Source organism: Neofelis nebulosa, chromosome 18, assembly GCF_028018385.1.
Source record: "Neofelis nebulosa isolate mNeoNeb1 chromosome 18, mNeoNeb1.pri, whole genome shotgun sequence".
Classification (NCBI taxonomy): Eukaryota; Metazoa; Chordata; class Mammalia; order Carnivora; family Felidae; genus Neofelis; species Neofelis nebulosa.
This window is the reverse complement of record NC_080799.1, coordinates 10586269-10604905: the sequence shown is the minus strand read 5'-3', so window position 1 is coordinate 10604905 and position 18637 is coordinate 10586269. Positions and strand designations below refer to the sequence as shown.

Here is an 18637-nt window from a genome sequence, read left to right as displayed (position 1 = left end):
GTGGCCTGGCCCGGGTAGGTGGCCGTGGGGAAGAAGATTAATTTCAGAAGCAAGGTCAAGGTCAAGAGGACTTTTTGACAGAGAGATGAGGGAAAGAGAAGATTCAAGACGAATCAGCCGTGGGCCCAACTGCTGAGCTGGGTATCGGAGGGCGTGGGGGGCAGGAACACACGGCACGTTTGGGACGCTCTACTGGGTTGAACGTCGTCCCCCCACATCTCACATTCACCCGGAACCTCAGAATGGCACTCTGTTTGGAAGGTCTTCCCGCACGTGGTTAGTGAAGAAGAAGTCATCCTGGATCTAAGTTGGCCCCAAACCCAGGGACTGGTGTCCTTATAAGAAGGGCCGAGCCAGAGACACGGGAACACGCAGGGACGAGGGCCATGCAGTGACAGAGACAGTGATGCGGTCACAAGCCGAGGAACGTCGAGGGCTGCCAGTGACCCTACCAGAGCTGGGAGTGAGGCACGGAACAGATTCTCCCTCAGAGCCTCCGAGGGAAGCCAAGCCTGCCAATCCCTTGATTTCAGACTGCTGGCTTCCAGAACAGTGAGAGAGTAAGTCTGCGTTGTTTTCAGCCACCGAGTTGCGGTCATTTGTCACAGCCGCCCCAGGAAAATGCTGCAGGCGGCGGTCGCCCCCTGCTCCTGGCGGAGATGGCCAGTAGGCACGCCGGTGTGGAGCTCGGGGGGAGACCAGAGGTATCACGGGCTCACAGAGGACACAGACTGGCACGGACTGGAAGGTCTCAGGGGCAGCGCAGACCAAGGGGCGAACGGACCCTTGGACAGGCCAACATTTCGATCAGGAAGGAGGCTAAGAGGCTGGAACTGGGGAGTGAGGCCAGGAGGGGGACAAGCAGAGAGAGGGGGTGACAGCTGGAGGGAGACCAGGAGTTCGCAGGAATGTTCTGGGTTTTATTTTTGACTCTTAAGATGGGTGGGGATGAGTGGGACGTTGGGACCATTTGTGTTATGGTCGTCACGAATGTGATCATAACAAAAGCAGCAGCAAGGCGACTCCAGTGCCCCTTGGGCTGACTGTTGCCGTCTATTCCTGTCTCTCCCTGTGTCCCCCGCTTGGAGCTGTAGGATCGGCTGAAGGGAGGGTGGCCAGGAGTCACACAGTGAGAGAGAGAGACACACACAGACGTGCAGCCTGAGCACGAGTCAAGCAAGAGAAGAGGGAAGTCCCTGAGCAGAGAAGGAAAGGGCTTGGCTTGGCTCCTGAGGCTATTTCTTGCTTTGCGTCCTTGAACTGCTGGTGACACTTCTCTGTAGCCTTCAAAGTGAGGAGGGGTCTCTGTCCCTTGCAACCATGGGCGCTTTTGCCAGAAGCCCATCCCAACTCCTGCAAGAGGGCAGCTGCCCAGCAGGAAAGCCAGCTAGATGCAACCACGCGACCGGGTCCCCTTGGCTAAGAGGGAGACGTACAACAGATCGTCCTAACGCCAGGCTGGGGCCCCTACACTGGGGCTGCACCCCGACATCCATCCTTTAAAAAGGCTCAGGCAACAAAATCTGCTCCCAGAGGGGCAGCTGGCAGTGACCCTACACAGATCACACATGTCCCTCCCGATGAGCAAACTGAGGCCCAGGAAGGGAAGAGGCTGTCCAAGGTCAGTTAGGGCCCGGCCAGCGTGGGGAGGACTGAATCACTGTCCCCTGCCCCATCTGACAGCTCCAGGAGCCCTTGTCCCTTGTTGCCTCCCAGGGAGCAGGGAGGACCACAGCAGTGAGCCATTCCTGCCTGCCCAACTGTGGCCTCGTGAGCCCCGAGGTCTCCACACAGCATGGTGAGGAGAGCTGGGGGGGCGGGGGACGTTTACTGACTGATGGGAGCATCCCCCGTCCCTCAGCTCAGGAGGGTGTGGAATGGAGGGCGGAAGGTTCACCTCTGCCCAGACCACCCGTCCAGCAGTTGTAACTCAGGTGCCATCACTGGTCATCCTTATGGGCTGAGCTCAGGAACCAGGAGTCCTGGGTCCTGGTCCCAGGGACTGCTGCCTTGCCCCGTGCCTGGGTGACAACCTTTGGCTTTCTGAGGCTGTCTGGCCATCTACAAGTTCTGTGACTCAACAGCAAGCTACCCCAGCCAAAGTTTCACCTGGAATCCAAGAACCCAAGGGATACCTTTTAGGACTATTGTCCAACAAAGAAGGGACAGGGGAGTCCAGCCACTATGTCCTCAGGCCTCATCCTGGGGATACTCAGTTCATCCCGCCCAGGTGCAAAACAAAAGGAACCACGGCCCCTCTGGGGCTCCTGGAGCTGAGCCATCCCGCCTCTGACACCCAAGTCTCTTGTGACCTGCCCCCTCCCCATTCTCCCAGGGGACCCTCCTGGGTTTCTCCCCCCACATGCCCCCAGCCCCCTCCCAAGGGGCCAGAGTTGCTGCCTGGACCTCAGGACCATCTGCCCTGCGAGGGCTGGGCCGGGGTTGCGGAGCGAGGCGGGGAGGGGCGGTCCTCTGGCCATTACCTCCAGGTCTCCCTTGGTGATGGATTCCTCCTCCACTCGGAACTGCAGATCCTCCACCTTCCTGCAGGGGGAGACGGGGCTGAGCGCACGTCGCCCAGAGCGGTGGGCTTCGCCCAGTGACGGCAGAGATGGGCGAGGCCACCAGGTGCTCAGACCCCGCAGAAGGCACTGTCCCAGGGTCATGGCTGATGGGGGCAGAGCCTCCTGGAAAGCTCCGGGCCTCCCAAATTCCCACCGTGTGCTCTACTCAGAGGCCGCCGGCCTCTCTAAAATGGGGGCGTGGAAGCCAACGTCCTTCCTCCCTAGGGTGGTGGTGGGACCGGGAGGCAGAACAGGCTGTAAATTGAAGCACATTGGTGCTGGGAACCTCACTGCCTACCGAACAGACCAGTCTGCGGGGACAGAGGGAAGGGGGGGGGGGGTTTCTTCACCTGCCGACCTCATTCTCATCCCCTCCCTTCAAAATCGGCCAGGGCTGCTCCGTGATGAGGGCCCCCACTGCCCCGCTGCGGGCATTGGCAGGGACCCTCCGGGAGACACATTCACCCACCCACACGCCAAGACAGCACAGGGGAGACACGGACACGGTAACAGCTCACCAAGCTGCTCTTCCCGGGGCCTCCTGACAGCTCCCGGCATACGGGTGAGGAGATGGGGCCCAGAAAGGGCAAGAGACCTGCCCAAGGTCACCCAGCAGGTATAGGGCCCTGAACACAACCCCCGGGGCATCTTCAAGTTTTTATTTGTCAGCATCAGGCGTGTCGCCATGGGAACCAGATGTGTGGGCCCCGAGAACAGTCTCAGGCAGATATAAATAAACTCTTCTCTCTCCAAGTCAGACCGTAACAACAGCCTGTGGCTCACAGGCCTCGGCTGAAAGCCCAAACCCAGACCCAAGGCGAGGGCTGAGGGTGGGGGCTGCCTGAGGCGTGGGGGAGCGGAGGGAGCCACAGAAATCTGAATATCAGCCAGGAGACAGAAGCCCTGGGCTGAGAGAAGCCCTGTCCCCTGTCAGCTCTGTCCCATCGGGTGACCCAGGATCAAGTCAGGCCAGAGGCCCTACACCGAGGGAACCACAGTCCCGGCTCGTCACTGAGGCAGGAGGGAAAGAACCACATCATCACCAGCAGGCCAGTGGCCTCAGGCGAATCCCTCGCCTGCTCTGAGCCTCAGTGTTTTCATCTGTGACACGGGGGCAATACCTGCCTCCTGGGCTCGTGGTAGGATTGAGAGAGTCCTGGGACCAGGGAAAGTGCTCAGCAGGGGGCTGACACCTCAAAACACGGTGCTTCTCTGAGCCTCAGTCTCCAGACGCAGAGGAGCTGGGAGCCGAACACACAGCACACAGCCCAGAGGGGTGCTCCACGATGTGAACCGGTCTGGGGCATGGGAGAACCCCTAGTTCGGCAACCCCCCCCCCCCGAGTCTGGATGGAGGGCAGCGGATGGACGTGGTGCGTGGTGACTCCCAGGCGGGGCACTTCCCTCCAGCCTGCAGAGATGGGGATCATCACCCCACTTTGCAGATGAGGGGCAGGCCCGCGGGGCTCACGCCACTGGTCGGGGTGACGCAGCCAGGGTGTGGCGGAGGTCCTGAGCCCGGGCTCCGCCTGGCCATCGCTAACAAGGCCCAGAGAAGTGCCCCCCGGGACCAGGGCAGGGGTGGCACACACCTTCTCTCCTCCTCTAGCTGGTTGGACAGGTCTGCCTTCTCCTTCCGCACACTCTCCACGAGCAGCCGGGCCCGCTGCAGCTTCTCCTCTGCTTCTGCAACATACTGGGCCCCGAGCCAGGGCCAGGACGGGGTCAGCCTCCTCCCGGAACCAGGCTCCAGGTGGCAGAGGCCACTCCCGCCACCACCACGCCCCTGCCAGCTGGCCAGGCACAGACCGTGGGCCAAGCTTCGAGGGAGGAGGGCCCGGCTGAGTGCCGGGCATGGCAGAGGTCAGCCTCTGGCCCACCGGTCCCCAATCCCCTCCATGTCCCTCAACACCTAAGGGTCTAAGACTCCGCTGTCTGCTAAAGGCCTCTGTGACAGCCCGCAGGTGAGCCTGGCCTTAATGATTCCAGCGCTTGAGGGTGGGGTGAGCCAGGATCCGGACGGGGACGGGGACCCAGGAAGGATCTCTCACGCAGGAGACAAACATCTACATCAGGGAAGAGGAAACACTGGACAGCAGGAGACTCAAGGTTACGGGCGAGGGCTCGCCTCCCTGAAATCCAGCACATGGAGCTACTTCAGGGCACGATCTGGAACGTGGACGGTTGTAGACAAAAAACGTGTAGACGAGTATATTCAGACAAAGTGAGTAATTGGGAATAACCTGAACAACTACAGGGACGGGCTGCGTCGGTAAGGACACGCCCCATGATGGATGGGAACACAGCCGTTCAAACAGGGAAGAATTTTCCATGACCCAGAAAACGCTCCCGCTATAGCAAGTCAGAAAGAGCACGATATACCCAGGTTCTGGATCCATCAGGAGGAGGAGGGGTCTTCGTCTCCTCCGCACACCCCTAGTTCTCTCTGCATGAGGGTGACTCACAGAACTGGCCTGGGGAGGCTGCTGGCGCCCTCTGGGTGCCCCCACCGCCCCGCCAGCCCAGCTACCTGCTCATGCTGGGCCTTGAGCAGGGCGATCTCCTTCTCCACTTCACAGATGTGGCTCGTGGCCTTGGCCACCTCGGCCCGCTCCAGGTCCCGCTCAGCCAGCAGCTGCTCGATGTGCTGCTGCTTCTCCTTCAGCGCCTCTTGCAAGGCAGTTGTGCCCGATATCTTGCGGGCATAACGCGAAGAGGTCTCCGTGAGCTGCAGGAAGGCGTGGGTGCAGGCAGGACTCAGGGATCTGGAGTACCATCCAGACGACAGCTGGAGCACCTCAACTCCCAGGGTCCTGCTCCTCCCTGCCAGTGCCCTAGACAATCTACGCAGGGGGGAATCGTGATGTTTGAGATCCAAGGAACGCTCCCCAAATCTCAGGAGAGTCACGGCCTCTGACAGTCACGGCACCTGGGTTCTGCCTCATGGTGGCCTCCCTCACCTGGATTGCATGCTCTGGAGACATCCTAGACCCCCAACCTAGACTGGGCTTGCACAGAAGACCCTCTGTCCAGTAGGGCAGCCTCACCTTCTCCCCTCACCCAGGGTGACTGTGGCAACCTTTCGACTCCCTGCTCTGCACCTGTATTGCCTACCCTCTACCCATATCACTTGTCCTGTACCCGTATGATCCTCCTTAACTCCCAGGAAAGGGGTTAGGCTACTGATAAATCAGTAACACAAAAATAACAATAAATGTAAATGGATCAATCTTCTCTATTAAAAGATATGGACTTTCATCTTTTTTTTCTTTTTCTTTTTCTACGCCCAATGTAGGGCTTGAACTCATGACCCTAAGATCAAGGGATACATACACTACTGAGACAGTCAGACACCCCTAAGCTTTCATCTTTGTTCAAAAACCCCACAGAGGGATGGGGCGCCTGGGTGGCTCGGTCGGTTAAGTGTCTAACTCTTGATTTTGGCTCAGGTCATGATCTCACGGTTTGTGAGTTCGAGCCCTGCATCGGGCTCTGTGTTGACAGCTTGGAGCCAGTTTAGGATTTTCTGTTTCAATCTCTCTCTTCCCCTCCCTCACTTGTGTTCCTGCTCTCTCTCTCTCTCTCTCAAAAATAAATAAATAAACATAAAACAAAAAACAAAAAGCAAAAAACCAAACTCACAGAGGAATACTTGGAACCAGAGCAGGAGCAAGTCAGGGGTCACTGGCTCACCTGGCTCCTTCTGTCCCAATCCCCCCCCCCCCACACACACACACCAGGTTAACCCTCCCCGGCTCCACCCTCACCAGTCCACTGCGGCTGGGCCGGCCCCCCACAGAGGAGGCCACCGAACTGACGGAGCTGATGGAAGAACTGCTGGGGCTGTGGGTCAGTGCCGAGACACCCATGGCCATGCGCTTGGTCTTCTTGGCCTTGGCAGGGCTGGTGGACGGGAAGCCGATGCGTATTACCTTGTGGATGGGGGCGAAGAGGCCAAACTTGGGCGGGCATTGGAAGTACCTGGGGAGGCAGGACAGACACACACTGCCGTCATGGTCCCACAGCCTGGAGCCACCCCTAGCCTACCTGAGCAGAGAGGTTTGGCCTTGGGGGTCCCAGCACCCTCACCCCACGACCAATGGATGGGACTCCCAGAAATGGAATAACAGTGAGTATAGTCTGAGATTCTCTGCAGCCATAAGTAGCCAGTGGGCATATTTTGGAGGGGAGGGGAATTATTGAGCACCCACTCTGTGCCAGTCCCTTTACATGAGTGCTATTTTCAATCCCCCAACCAGTCTACTGTTATCCACATTTCACAGATGAGGAGATTTAGGCTCAGAGAGGTTAAGTAACTTGCCTGAAGTCACCCAGCTGGTTAAGTGGCAAAGCCAGGACAGGACCCCCCAGTCTTCTGGGTTTGGCTCCCTCACACCATTCAGTGCCCCCCCCCCCCAGCCACATCTACAGCCCCACTCTCATGACTGCCCCTGGGCTACCCCAGCCCCAAGGAACGCCACTGGCCCTGTGTGCACAATGCTCCCAGCACAGAGCAACAAAAGCCTGAAGGAGATGCCTTGGAGGTGGGGGCTGAGGCTCCCAACCTGGCCCTGAATTCTGAGAGCAAGAGTGAGTGGAAACATCCATCTTGAGAACAGGAAGGCCAGGTGTTGTCCCGGAAACTCTGGATTGTCTTCTCCCAGAACCTTCCTGGGCACAGATTCCACATGGGACCAGGGAGCTGGTGCTGTCCAGTTTCTGACTCTCCTCGAAACTGCCACCCCATCCCGCCTCTTCCTATATGCAGGTCTTTGCTGGGACTGTCCTCCCCCCCCCCACCCCCGCCCGATAGAGCAGATCTTCCTCAAGCCATTCCAAAAACAAAACCCTACTTCCCTTCAAGACCTGGTTCAAGTATGGTTCCTCCCCTGGCAGCTTGCCCCGCACCACCTTGGCCACTCCTTTTCAGAGCTGTCACAGCCTCCCCTGGGCCACACAAGCTAGCCTCGGGACAGCCAACACAGGCTCTTGGGCCACTGGGCCTTAGCCCCACGCCCCTGCCACACACTGCTCACCCAGAACATCACACCCCCAGCCCCAGCCTTAGACCCTCTTGACCCAGCAGAACAGGCAGTCAGCTCTAAACAGGGACAGCAAGGGACCTGGAACCCAGTGGTGACCCCACTCATAGCTGCTGGACACGGGCCAGTATCGGATTATTTCCTGTATCACCCAGGGGAACTCCCGGAAGGCAGGAACCGCCTCCTCTTTTCTAGGGCTCCTACCCCACGTGTGGCATGGAAGAGGAAACACAGAACCAATGACCCACTTAGCACTTGCCCGTGACTCTGTGCGACCTTGAGCAATGACCTCTCTGGCCTCTGTTCTCTCACCTGTAAAATGGGGGTGCTTTTCACAGCGCCTGCCTCAGGCAGAAGGAAGCTGGCAACATCTATACCGTGGTGAGTGGCCCAGCTACCCACAATGAGGGTACCCACAGCTACCCTCAATGCTGACCTCCTCCGATGCCCCAGCCCTTGCACCCACCCACCCCCGGAAGAGCAGCCCCCTCCCAGACTCCCCCGGGGGAAGCCCGCCATACCTGGTGCCCGCCACCGCCCCATCGTTCTTCCCGAGGGGCTCGTCCAGCTCCACACCGCACCACTCGCCCTTGGCAAAGTCTGTCTCCCCCACGTACCGCACCACACCCGTCTTCGTCCCGCCGACCTGTTGGCGCACAGAGACACTCAGGTCCAGAGGACGCAGCGGGCACAGGCAGGGATGGCCAGGCTCATCTCCCCTCTCCCTTCCAGTGTGCAGGGGAGAAGGAAGAGGGGGTGAGGAGGAGGAGGGGCCCGAGGACAGCAGCGAGGGATACGGGTAAAACCAGAGCTTCCCAGGGCTGTCCTGTGCAAGGGCTCTGGAGACAGACCGACGTGCCCTGAAACGCTGCCACTTACACGCTGTGTGAGCTTGGGCAAGTTGCCTAGCCTCTCTGAGCTTCAGCATCGTCGCCTCCAAAAAGTTAGTTAGTTAGTTAGTTAGTTAGTTATTTTCCCCCCTTCCTGAGGATTAAGCACTGAATGTGTGCTGTCTGGCAATACCATTATCAATACCTAACGTCTCGATAAACGTTATCCTTAAAAAATGGTTAAATGATGGTTGGCTGCTGTGTGGCTCAGTCAGTTGGGCGTCCGACTTCGGCTCAGGTCATGATCTCGCAGCCTGTGGGTTCGAGCCCCGCGTCGGGCTCTGGGCTGACAGCTCGGAGCCTGGAGCCTGGAGCCTGGCTTCGGATTCTGTGTCTCCCTTTCTCTCTGCCCCTAACCCACTTGCATTCTGTCTCTGTCTCTCTCAAAAGATAAAGAAACATTAAAAAAAAATTTTTTTTAAAAACAAACTCACAGAACAGGCCAGTAAGTATGAATATTACTCTAGGGACACCTGGGGGGCTCAGTCAGTTAAGCATCTGACTCCCGATTTCTGCTCAGGTCATGATCTCACGGTTCACCATTTCGAGGCCTGCATGGGGCTGTGCACTGACAGTGAGGAGACTGCTTGGGATTCTCTGTCTCCTTCCCCACCCCAAAATAAATAAATATTTTAAAAACATTACTCTCAAAAAGTCTAAATTTTTAACAATTAAAGTTATATACATCATGGGTTTGAGCTGTGTGGGTCCACTGACGTGAGGATTTTCTTTTCTTTATATAAAAACGGTACAGTACTGTAAAAATGTATTTTCCTTATGACTTTCTTAATAACATTTTTCCTCTACCTTATTTGAGTGTGAGAATACAATACGTAATGCATGGAATATACAAAATACGTGTTAATTGACTGCTCATGTTATTGGTAAGGCTTCCGGTCAACAGTATGCTATTAGAAGTTAAGTTTTGGGGATGGGGTGCCTGGGCGGCTCAGTCGGTTAAGCATCTGACTTCGGCTCAGATCATGATCTCATGGTCCGTGAGTTCGAGCCCCGCGTCAGGCTCTGTGCTCACAGCTCAGAGCCTGGAGTCTGCTTCACATTCTGTGTCTCCCTCTCTCTCTGCCCCTCCCCCATTCATGCTCTGTCTCTCTCTGTCTCAAAAATAAATAAACATTTGAAAAAAAAAAAAAAGCACATGAAGAAATAACCTATTGGAGCCTTTGCATAATGGACAATAATTTTTACTCTAGCCTCACTTTTGCTTAATTGAGGTAAAATTCCCATAGCATAAAATTCACCCCTTTGACCACTATAAAGTGCAGAGCCCTGGGGCTTTTTAGTACATTCGCAACCATCATGTTTCTGATCCCGGGACATTTTCGTCACCCCCCCCCCCCCCAAGAAACCCTGCGCCCAGAAGCAGACCCCCACCCCCACCCCCAGCTCCTGGCAACCACTCTTTTCTACAGATTGCCTTATTCTGGCCACTTCCCAGAAGTGGAATTATCAGCATGTGACCTTCTGTGTCTAGTTTTCCTTCATTTGGCATCATGTCTTCAAGGTCCACCCACGTCTATCCGTGGAAGCACTTCATTCCCTTTTATGAATTCCAGCCTACAGGTTCCGTCCCATTTTGTCCGTCCGTTCGTCCGCTCTTAAGACACGTGGGTCGTTTCCAGTGGTTCCAGTAAACCACCGTGAATCAAGGCGCCGTGCACATCCACATACAGGTCGTTGTGTGAACGCCTGCTTCCAATTCTCTTGCTTCCCTCACGGTTGAAGGAGTCGGGCTGGGTCTCTTCCTCCAGCCTTTCGAAGCTCCCTCTCTCTGTTTCCAGGGTGGCTGTTGACAAGTTCCAAGCCGACCTGAGTCCCGATCCTTCGGGCGAGCCTGTCTGCCCACTCCAGAAATGGGCAGAGCTTGCTCTGTCTCAGGGCTGTGCAGGCACATGGTGAGGTGCGTTGGGTGTGGGCCTCGTCCCTTGCCTGGGCTCCCGTGGGCCCTCTCAACCAAGAAACCCTTGTCAATCCCGGGGAATTTTCTCGCATTCCTTCTTTGACTTCTACCCTCCTCTTCCTGTTTCCTTTCTGGAACCACTACATTTGGAAGCTGGATCACCTGGAAGGTTCTCTGAGGGTATTATATTCTCTCCTGTTTCCGTCTGTCTTTTCGTTCTACTTCCTGGGAGATTTCCTCAAACTTATCTCTTAAAAAAATTTTTTTAATGTTTATTTATTTTTGAGGGAGAGAGAGAGAGAGAGAGAGAGAGAGTGGGGACGGAGCAGAGAGAGAAGGAGACACAGAATCTGAAGCAGGCTCCAGGCTCCGAGCTGTCAGCACAGACTCCAATGTGGGGCTTGAACCCACAAACCGTGAGATCAGGACCTGAGCCGAAGTCAGGTGCTTAAGTGACTGAGACACTCAGGTGCCCCTAATTTATCTTTTTTTTTAACAAGTCCTCTCTATGCCCAAAGTGGGACTTGAACTCACGACCCCAAAATCAAGAGCTGCATGCTCTACTGACTGAGCCAGCCAGGCGCCTCCTCAAATCGATCTTCTAATGCTTCTGTGGAGTTTCTTGTACGTGTCATACTTTTTTGCTTTCCCAGAGCATTTTTGTTCACTGAACATTCATACTCACGTACATAGTGGTGTTCTGTTCAGATCTAATGCCTGTAGGACCTTCTCTAATTTGTTAGAGGACTGGCCACTTTCCCCAGAAAAGCTTCTTGTGCTCACCCTGAGGAGGGTTCTAGAAGACGCCAGCGGGGAGAGGGGGTCAGCCATCAGGATAGAAATTTCATTGAATTGGGGCGTATGGGCGGTTCTGTCGGTTGAGCGTCTGACTCCTGAGTTCAGCTCAAGTCATGATCTCTTGGTTTGCGGGATCGAGCCCCATGTCCGGCTCTGCACTGAGAGTGCGGGGCCTGCTTGGGATTCTCATTCTCTCTCCCTCTCTCTGCCCCTCCCTTTGCTCCCTGTCTCTTCTCAAAAGTAAATACACATCAAAAAAAAATTTTTTTTAAATGTGCATAGCTTGGGACACTTGGGTGGCTCAGTCGGTTAAGCGTCCAACTTCAGCTCAGGTCGTGATCTCGCGGTTCACCAGTTCGAGCCCCGCCTCGGGCTCTGCGCTGACGGCTCAGAGCCCGGAGCCTGCTTCGGATTCTGTGTCTCCTTCTCCCTCTGCCCCTCGCTCGCTTGTGTGTGCATGCGCACGCGCTCTCTCTCTCTCAAAACAAACATTAAAAAATAAACAAAACATGAAATACATACACACGGTAAATAAACATTAAAAGAAAAAAAAAAAAAAACCTCCCTTCCCTGTCGTTCTCAGGCAGGTTCAGGGAAGAGTGGAAGCAGACACGCGTGTTTATCCACCGTGTCTGCCGGAACCTAAATGTTACCTCCTCTGACATCCCCAAGTGTGCCTCACGTGTGCCTGAAAGGGACCAGCTCGCTAATCAAAACTCACTCCACTCCCAACGTCTCCCCCACACCGACTGCCTGCCGGGCACATCGAGGACACGATTTCTAAACGTCACAGCGCTATGCAGTGTGCAGCATTACTCCACTCCTAGATGAAGAGACTGAGGTTCAGAGTAGTCAGGGAGTGGAAAAGCCTGCTGGACCTCTCTCTCTTGCTTCTTGGGTCCTCACGGGGCACAGCTACCAGGCTCCCCTCAGACGGGGGTCTGTGGCTACAAGTACCCACCCTCCCCGGCCCGGGAGGGTACTGCCTCACCCTTGGTCCTCAGCTGCCTCCGGACCCAAATCCTCTCCTTGTCCCTTCCTCCTCCTACAGCACAACGGAGCCAGGTGGGTACCCTCCCCGAGCTGGGAGCAAGGCAGAGGCAATGGAGCAGTTTCCAGAGGGGATCGGTGTGGCACTGACCGCCCCACCCTGGTCAGCACAACCTCGGGACACCGGTCTCCCCGACGACCCCCGAGATTCTGCTCACCGAGACCCCAGCCCGGGTGTGGCAGGCCTCACCCTCCAGATGGAGGACATCAGCCTCTTCTCTCTCTCTTTTTTTGATATAATCCTTCTTTACTTTAAAAAAGTTAATAGACGTCTTGGAGGCAATTTTAGGTTTATAGAAAATGTGATTAGGTGGCTTAGTCAGTTGAGCATCTGACTCTTGATTTTGGCTCGGGGCATGATCCCAGGGTCAGGGGATCGAGCTCCGCACCGAGCCTGTTCAAGATTCTCCCTCTTTAGGGGCGCCTGGGTGGCTCAGCCGGTTAAGCGTCCGACTCTCGATTTTGGCTCAGGTCATGATCTGTTTGTGGGTTCGAGCCCTGCATCGGGCTGGACATTGGGGAGCCTGCTTGGGATATTCTGTCTCTCACCTGCTCTCTCTCTCTCCAAATGCGTAAACTTAAAAAAAAAAAAATGAATAAATAAAAGAGAACACTCCCTGGCACCCGGCCCCACCGCGTGCCAGGCCCCAGCCTCCCCTTTGCTCCACCCGCAGGTTATTTGGGCCAAACACCAACTGCATCCCAGGTCTCCCAGAGCAACGCTGGTGGGCAGGCCAGGCTCATCAGTTTCTCGGGGACTTTCCTCTGAGGAAGTCAAAACTGGTGACTCACTTCAAATGCACGCCTCTGCCGCAGATCAGGGTAGCACCCACACGGCGAGAGAACGGGGCCCCCGGGCCGTCCAGCTCAGCTCTGCCATCAGGAGGAGGGGCGGGGGGGGGGGGCACGCCGGGCCCACGTCACAGGGCTGCTGAGAGCACGGCGAGGGGCTCACGGCCAAGGCCGGACCAGCACCTGCCGGGATGCTGTGTTGGGGGGAGGGGGTGGTACTGGTGGGAAGAAGGGCTGGCTGGGAAGAAGGGTCGCTCTCGGGAGATGAGGGGACAGAAGCAGGCGGCCCCTCGGTGGCCCTCCCTGACGGTGTCCACAGCTGCTGATGTGACCAACCGCCAGCGAGAAGAACCTGGGGTTCAACTAGCCTGTGCAGCCCCGACACGGGGCCAGCGGTGCCCTGCTCGCTCGGGACCACCCCCCGGGGCCCTGAGTGGTTCGTTCAGCATCTTCCTGGCACCAGGCTCTGCGGTGGGCACTAGGGGCCCAGCCGTTGTGGACAAAATGGACAAGGCCCGTGGTCGAGGCGCTCTCGGCCGTGGCAGGAAACCGGCAGTGGAGGAGGAGGAAGTGGACTCCTGCTGTTAATCCAGGCGGTTGGAGGGGCTGGGCAGGGTGACATCAGAGGCCTCTCTCTCCGAGGAGAGCCCATGGGGCAGAGGCCTCGTGGACGGGGGGCATCGAGCTGTGGGAAGCTCTGGGGGACAGTGTCCCCTGTGCAGGGACCAGCCCGGGACACTGGAGGAGAGGACAGAAGGCGGATGTGGCCATGGCTCGGCCAGGGAAGGAGGGACGCCGGGTGGCCCGAGGGCGGGCGGGCAGTTGACAAGTGTCTGGGGGCCATGGGAAGGCAGGTGGGCCTTATCTCAGGTGAGATGGGAACCTGTGCGGTGCAGGGACCTGGGTGGGGGCAGGGAGACCAAGGAGGAGGCGGGCCCTCCGTCCAAGAGAGAGGAGCCTCCCAGGGGAGGCGGTAGGATGGGGACAGATTCCGGTGTGTTTTCGAGACAGCACCGGGGACTTCCAGATGAGTCGCATGGCTGGGGAGGAGAGAAAAACAGGGCACAAGGCTGAGTCCCAAGTTCCTGGCCTGGTCGCTGGAGAGGCAGGTGAGTGTTCACAAGGACGGGGAAGACAGGAAGAGCAGGTCAGGGACGGGGTGGGGGATAAACAAACAGATGAGTTCTGCCTGGGGCATGTGTGACAGGTTGACCCGTGTCCCCTAAAAGAGATACATTCAAGTCCTGACTCCCCCGCCCCCCCCATACCTGTGAATGTGTGACCTTATTTATTTTTAAAATTTTTAAAAATTTTGTTTTAATGTTTATTTTTGAGAGGAGAGAGAGAGAGAGCATGGAGGGGAGGCGCAGAGAGAGGGAGACACAGAATCGGAAGCAGGCTCCAGGCTCCGAGCTGTCAGCACAGAGCCCGATGTGGGACTCGAACTCATAGACCGCAAGATCATGCATGACCTGAGCTGAAGTCAGACACTCAACCCACCGAGCCACCCAAGCACCCACCTTACTTATTTATTTTAAAGTTTATTTATTTTAGTTACTTATTTTGAGAGAGCATTCTGCTCTCTAGCAAGCGTGAGTGGGGGGAAGGGCAGAGAGAGAGACTCGGAAAGAGAGAATCCCCAGCAGGCTCCACACTGCCAGTGTGGAGCTCGAACTCACAAACCACGAGATCATGACCTGAGCCAAAATCCAGAGTCGGATGCTTAACTGACTGAGCCACCCGGGCACCCTGAATGTGATCTTATTATTATTAACTATATTATTATGTTTATATTATTTAAAGCTGAGGTCCTTCAGATGGGATTAAGTGAGGGGAAGTCATTAGCATGGGCCCTAATGGGATGTGACTGGTGTTCTTATAAGAAGAGGAAAGACACGGACACACGGAGAGAAGAGACCGTGTGAAGGTGCAGGGAGGGGCTGGGTGAGGTGGCTGCTGGCCAAGGAATGCCACGGGATGCCAGCAGCCTCCAGAACCGAAGAGAAAGGCACAGAATGGGTTCTTCTCTTGATCCTTCAGAGAGCGAACGGCCCTGCCAGCACCTTTGACTTGAGATTGCTAACCCCTAGAACGGAGAGAAAACCCCCTTCCTGTACAGGACTAGTTGGTGGCAGCTGTTAGAGCAGCCCCGGGAAAGTAACACACGCTAAGCAGGGATGCTGCGTAAGCACTTGATCTAAGACACCAGCCACCCCTGGGCAGTGGGACGCCCCATGTGTCCTGACTGTTCTAAGTCACAGGCCCAGATGGTTCCAGCAGGGAGACTGCACAGGGGGAGACGAGCCAAGGCTGGAGTTTGGACCTGACCCGAGGCAAGGAACACCTCCCTGCTGGCCAAGGAGGTAGGAGGAAAGCTGGGGTGGGGGGAGGGAGGAAGAAAGTGCTTCCAGAAGGAGGCAGGGAGATGGACGGTGCCCAGTTCTGCCGGGAGGGGACATAAAGCCAGGACAGAGAACCGGTCGCTCTAACTTGTACTGTGCAGATCTGTGGCAGCCTCAGTTTCCCCGGAGCAGAGGGTGCTGGACAGCAGGGGTGGAGACCGCGTGCACAGAGGGGGCTTTCAAGCGTTTAGCTGAAGGGAGGTCAGAGAAGTGGGCACGGCTGGAATAGACATGGGGCAGGGGCTCAGTTTTAGGGTTTTTTTTTTAATGTTTATTTTTGACAGAGAGAGATAGAGCATGAGCAGGGGAGGGGCAGAGAGCGAGGCAGACACAGAATCCGAAGCAGGCTCCAGGCTCTGAGCTGTCAGCACAGAACCCGACGTGGGGCTAACCCATGGAACGCGAGATCGTGACCTGAGCCGAAGTCAGACGCTCAACCAACTGAGCCACCCAGGCGCCCCTCAGTTTGTTTTTAAGGTGGGCGCAGCCAGGGCAAGCATGTGGGGAGACTGGAAAGGGGGACCCAGAAAGGAAAAAAGAGGCCCCTGTGCAGGGGCGGGCAGAAGCTGGCGGCGGGGGCCCCAGACGGTGCCCCAGACGGAGGGCTGAGGGTGGTGGGGAGTAGAAGAAGGGATCAGAAAAGCGTGGCTCATCGTTGGAGGAATTCCAGGCACGGATCAGAAAGGTTATCCGTGTGTGTGCTGGGGCAGGGGAGGGGCGGAAAAGGACAAAGGCAGGGCAACCAGCCTGTGGGCCCGAGCACGTGGTTGACCAACGAGGGCCAAGGACACCAGGCCGTCATGAGCTGCTGTGACTTCAGGGAGGCTCTCTGAGCTCCGAGCCCCTCACTGCACCTGGGACCCCCGTGGCCGAAGGGAACACCCACCCTCCAAGGACTTTAAGGCTGGTAAGAACTAACACTCAGAGCTGACTTAGAGCAGGGCTTCTAAACAGCCTGCACACCCGGCAGGTGAACTATTCTCCCATCTTCCAGGTGAAGGGACTGAGGCACAGAGAGCGTAAATAAATTGCCCGTGATTCTTTAGCTGCTACCTGCACCTCAGGGGGTAGCGTTGAGGCCCCATTGACACCAGGATCCATAGGTACCTCTGAAGAGCAACATGACTTAAAGACCATAAATAATACTGCTCATGCCTTTGACCCAGTTCAGAAGCAGGTTTAACAGCTGGTGAAGCTAATACAGCTTCTGCACCGGCCTCCTCCAAGGCCCTGGGAAGGGCCCTGATAATGCATTTATAGGATCACATGATTTACAAAATCCGCAAAAGCAGTTATATTTTTTGGATATTGTCTCCTGTCCTCAAGTAAGTTCCAGCCTCCACAGTCACCCACACCCAGCATATAATTTTTTAAAGGGTGGAGTAGGGACAGGAAGGTGACATAGCAGGTGTCCACAGCAGGCACAGGGAGAAGCGAATCCTGGGGTCGGCTGAGCCAGCTGGGTCCTGGCCGTGAGCAGTGGACCAGGCTGCAGGACCGACCCTGGAGAAGCTGCACACTCCGGTGGGACGGGGGACACATGGGGCTCCATCCTTTCGGTAGAAGCAAACCCCGTGTGTAAAGTCCTCCCCCCCACCCAGAATCCACGGATATCCTGTTTCTAGGGCAGTCTCAGTTGGTAAGTATAAATAGAGGGATGGGTGGCTCAGCCGGATGAGCGTCTGACTTCGGCTCAGGTTGTGATCTCGCTGTTGGGGAGTTCAGCTGTGCTGACGGCTCAGAGCCTGGAGCCTGCTTCGGATTCGGTGTCTCCCTCTTTCTCTGCCCCTCCCCCGTGTGCGCATTCACACGCTCCCCCTCCCTCTCTCTTTCTCTCTCAAAAATAAACATGAATGAATGAATGAATGAATGAGTGAATGGCTATTACCTCCTGGTTGCGTGACTCCAGACCGGCTGTTTCCAGGGCTGAGCTCAGTTTCCTCATCTATGAAATGGGAGGGTGACTCCCAGCTTCTAAGGCAGTGGGTCGGACCCAAAAAGAGTAGGTACAGAAAGTGCTGGGCACAGCCCCCAGTGTGAGGGACTCCCCCAAGACCGCGGTAGGAAGCCAGCAAGACCCATCTGCTTTGGCTGCCACCAGCCCTGCTGATGGGCTAGGGCCTGGCAGAGACTTCTAGAGCAGTGCCCACCCTGTGCAGGCTTGTATGCCCCCCTGCCCTCCCTAAAAGGGAAGCAAAGGAGTTCCAGACAGGATCAAACTGGGGATCAACCTCCCCACTCCTGCAACCTGAGAACCAACCAGTGCTGGCCCATAACCCCCTGGGCCTCCACTTCCCACCCCAAAGAGGTCTCAGACCACACCCACGGCACTCACGGGACTCACCAGACCCCGAGTAACTGTGAACACTTCACGTCCACCAGCTTTCTTAATGTTCTCAATGAAAGCAGCCCAGGGGGGCTTCTACGCCCATTTTGCTGAATGGACAGACGATGAATGAATGAATGAATGAATGAATGAATGAATGAGGGCGAGGCTCAGTTAAGTGACTTGCCCAGCATCACACAGGCGGGAAGTAGCAGCAAGGGCACCAACCTGTACCCAATCTCCCTATAGTGGTCAACGGCCAGCAGGTGCCCTTGGCCCCCGGGCACCCCCAAGACAGCTCAGTGAGACTGTATGCCAGCTTGCCTGGGTCCCATCAGCCAGGTGGGGACGGCTTCCCGGGGAGCCGTGGCAGCAACAGTAGAGCAACAGCCCCACCACAAGGACCCTGACTAGGAAGTCACAAGTGCCCCGAGAGTCTAGCCCCCTGTCCCCGGAGCTGCCACCGCAGCCCTCTGCCACTCCCCTGCTCCATTCTTGCCCCCTCCCATCCTTTCCTCGTCAAGCAGCAAGCGGGATGCGCTTAAAGATGGATCTGCCCGTGCCATGGTCCCTCTGCAAATAGAGCAAACCCCCTCCACTCCTTCAGGGTCAAGCCTATACCAGCCTCATAGGCACAATGCTGCCCAGCACCATTGCTAACAACAGCTCAGCCCTGCTACTCTTTTGTTTCTCTAGTCCGTTCCCTCGGCTCAGCCCAAACGCCGGCCTCGGGGATGCCCCCCACCAGGTCAAGCCTCCGTGATGGGCACTCACATGGATCTATAAGGAAACACTGACGTCTGTCTCTCTCCCCTGATAGACAGTGAGCTGGAGGGCAGGGACCAAGCCTGTCCAC

General features: G+C 56.5%; 1 protein-coding gene and 1 long non-coding RNA gene across 5 annotated transcripts in view; one reads left to right on the top strand and one right to left on the bottom strand.

The window, feature by feature from the left end:
- CLIP2 (CAP-Gly domain containing linker protein 2) overlaps nucleotides 1-18637 on the bottom strand; it is a 75819-nt gene that overhangs the window by 20061 nt on the left and 37121 nt on the right. For all 4 annotated transcript variants that reach the window (XM_058710271.1, XM_058710272.1, XM_058710274.1 and 1 more), the window contains 5 exons: nucleotides 8127-8251; nucleotides 6331-6544; nucleotides 5094-5291; nucleotides 4156-4259; nucleotides 2484-2544 (listed from right to left, as the gene is read on the bottom strand). In XM_058710271.1, coding sequence (XP_058566254.1) covers nucleotides 2484-2544; nucleotides 4156-4259; nucleotides 5094-5291; nucleotides 6331-6544; nucleotides 8127-8251 — 702 coding nt within the window. The remainder of the gene's footprint in view (nucleotides 1-2483; nucleotides 2545-4155; nucleotides 4260-5093; nucleotides 5292-6330; nucleotides 6545-8126; nucleotides 8252-18637) is intronic.
- The window catches only part of LOC131500804 (uncharacterized), a 92328-nt gene continuing 86395 nt past the window's right edge, over nucleotides 12705-18637 (top strand). The window contains exon 1 of the long non-coding RNA XR_009256470.1: nucleotides 12705-12732. This is a non-coding gene — a long non-coding RNA (uncharacterized LOC131500804). The remainder of the gene's footprint in view (nucleotides 12733-18637) is intronic.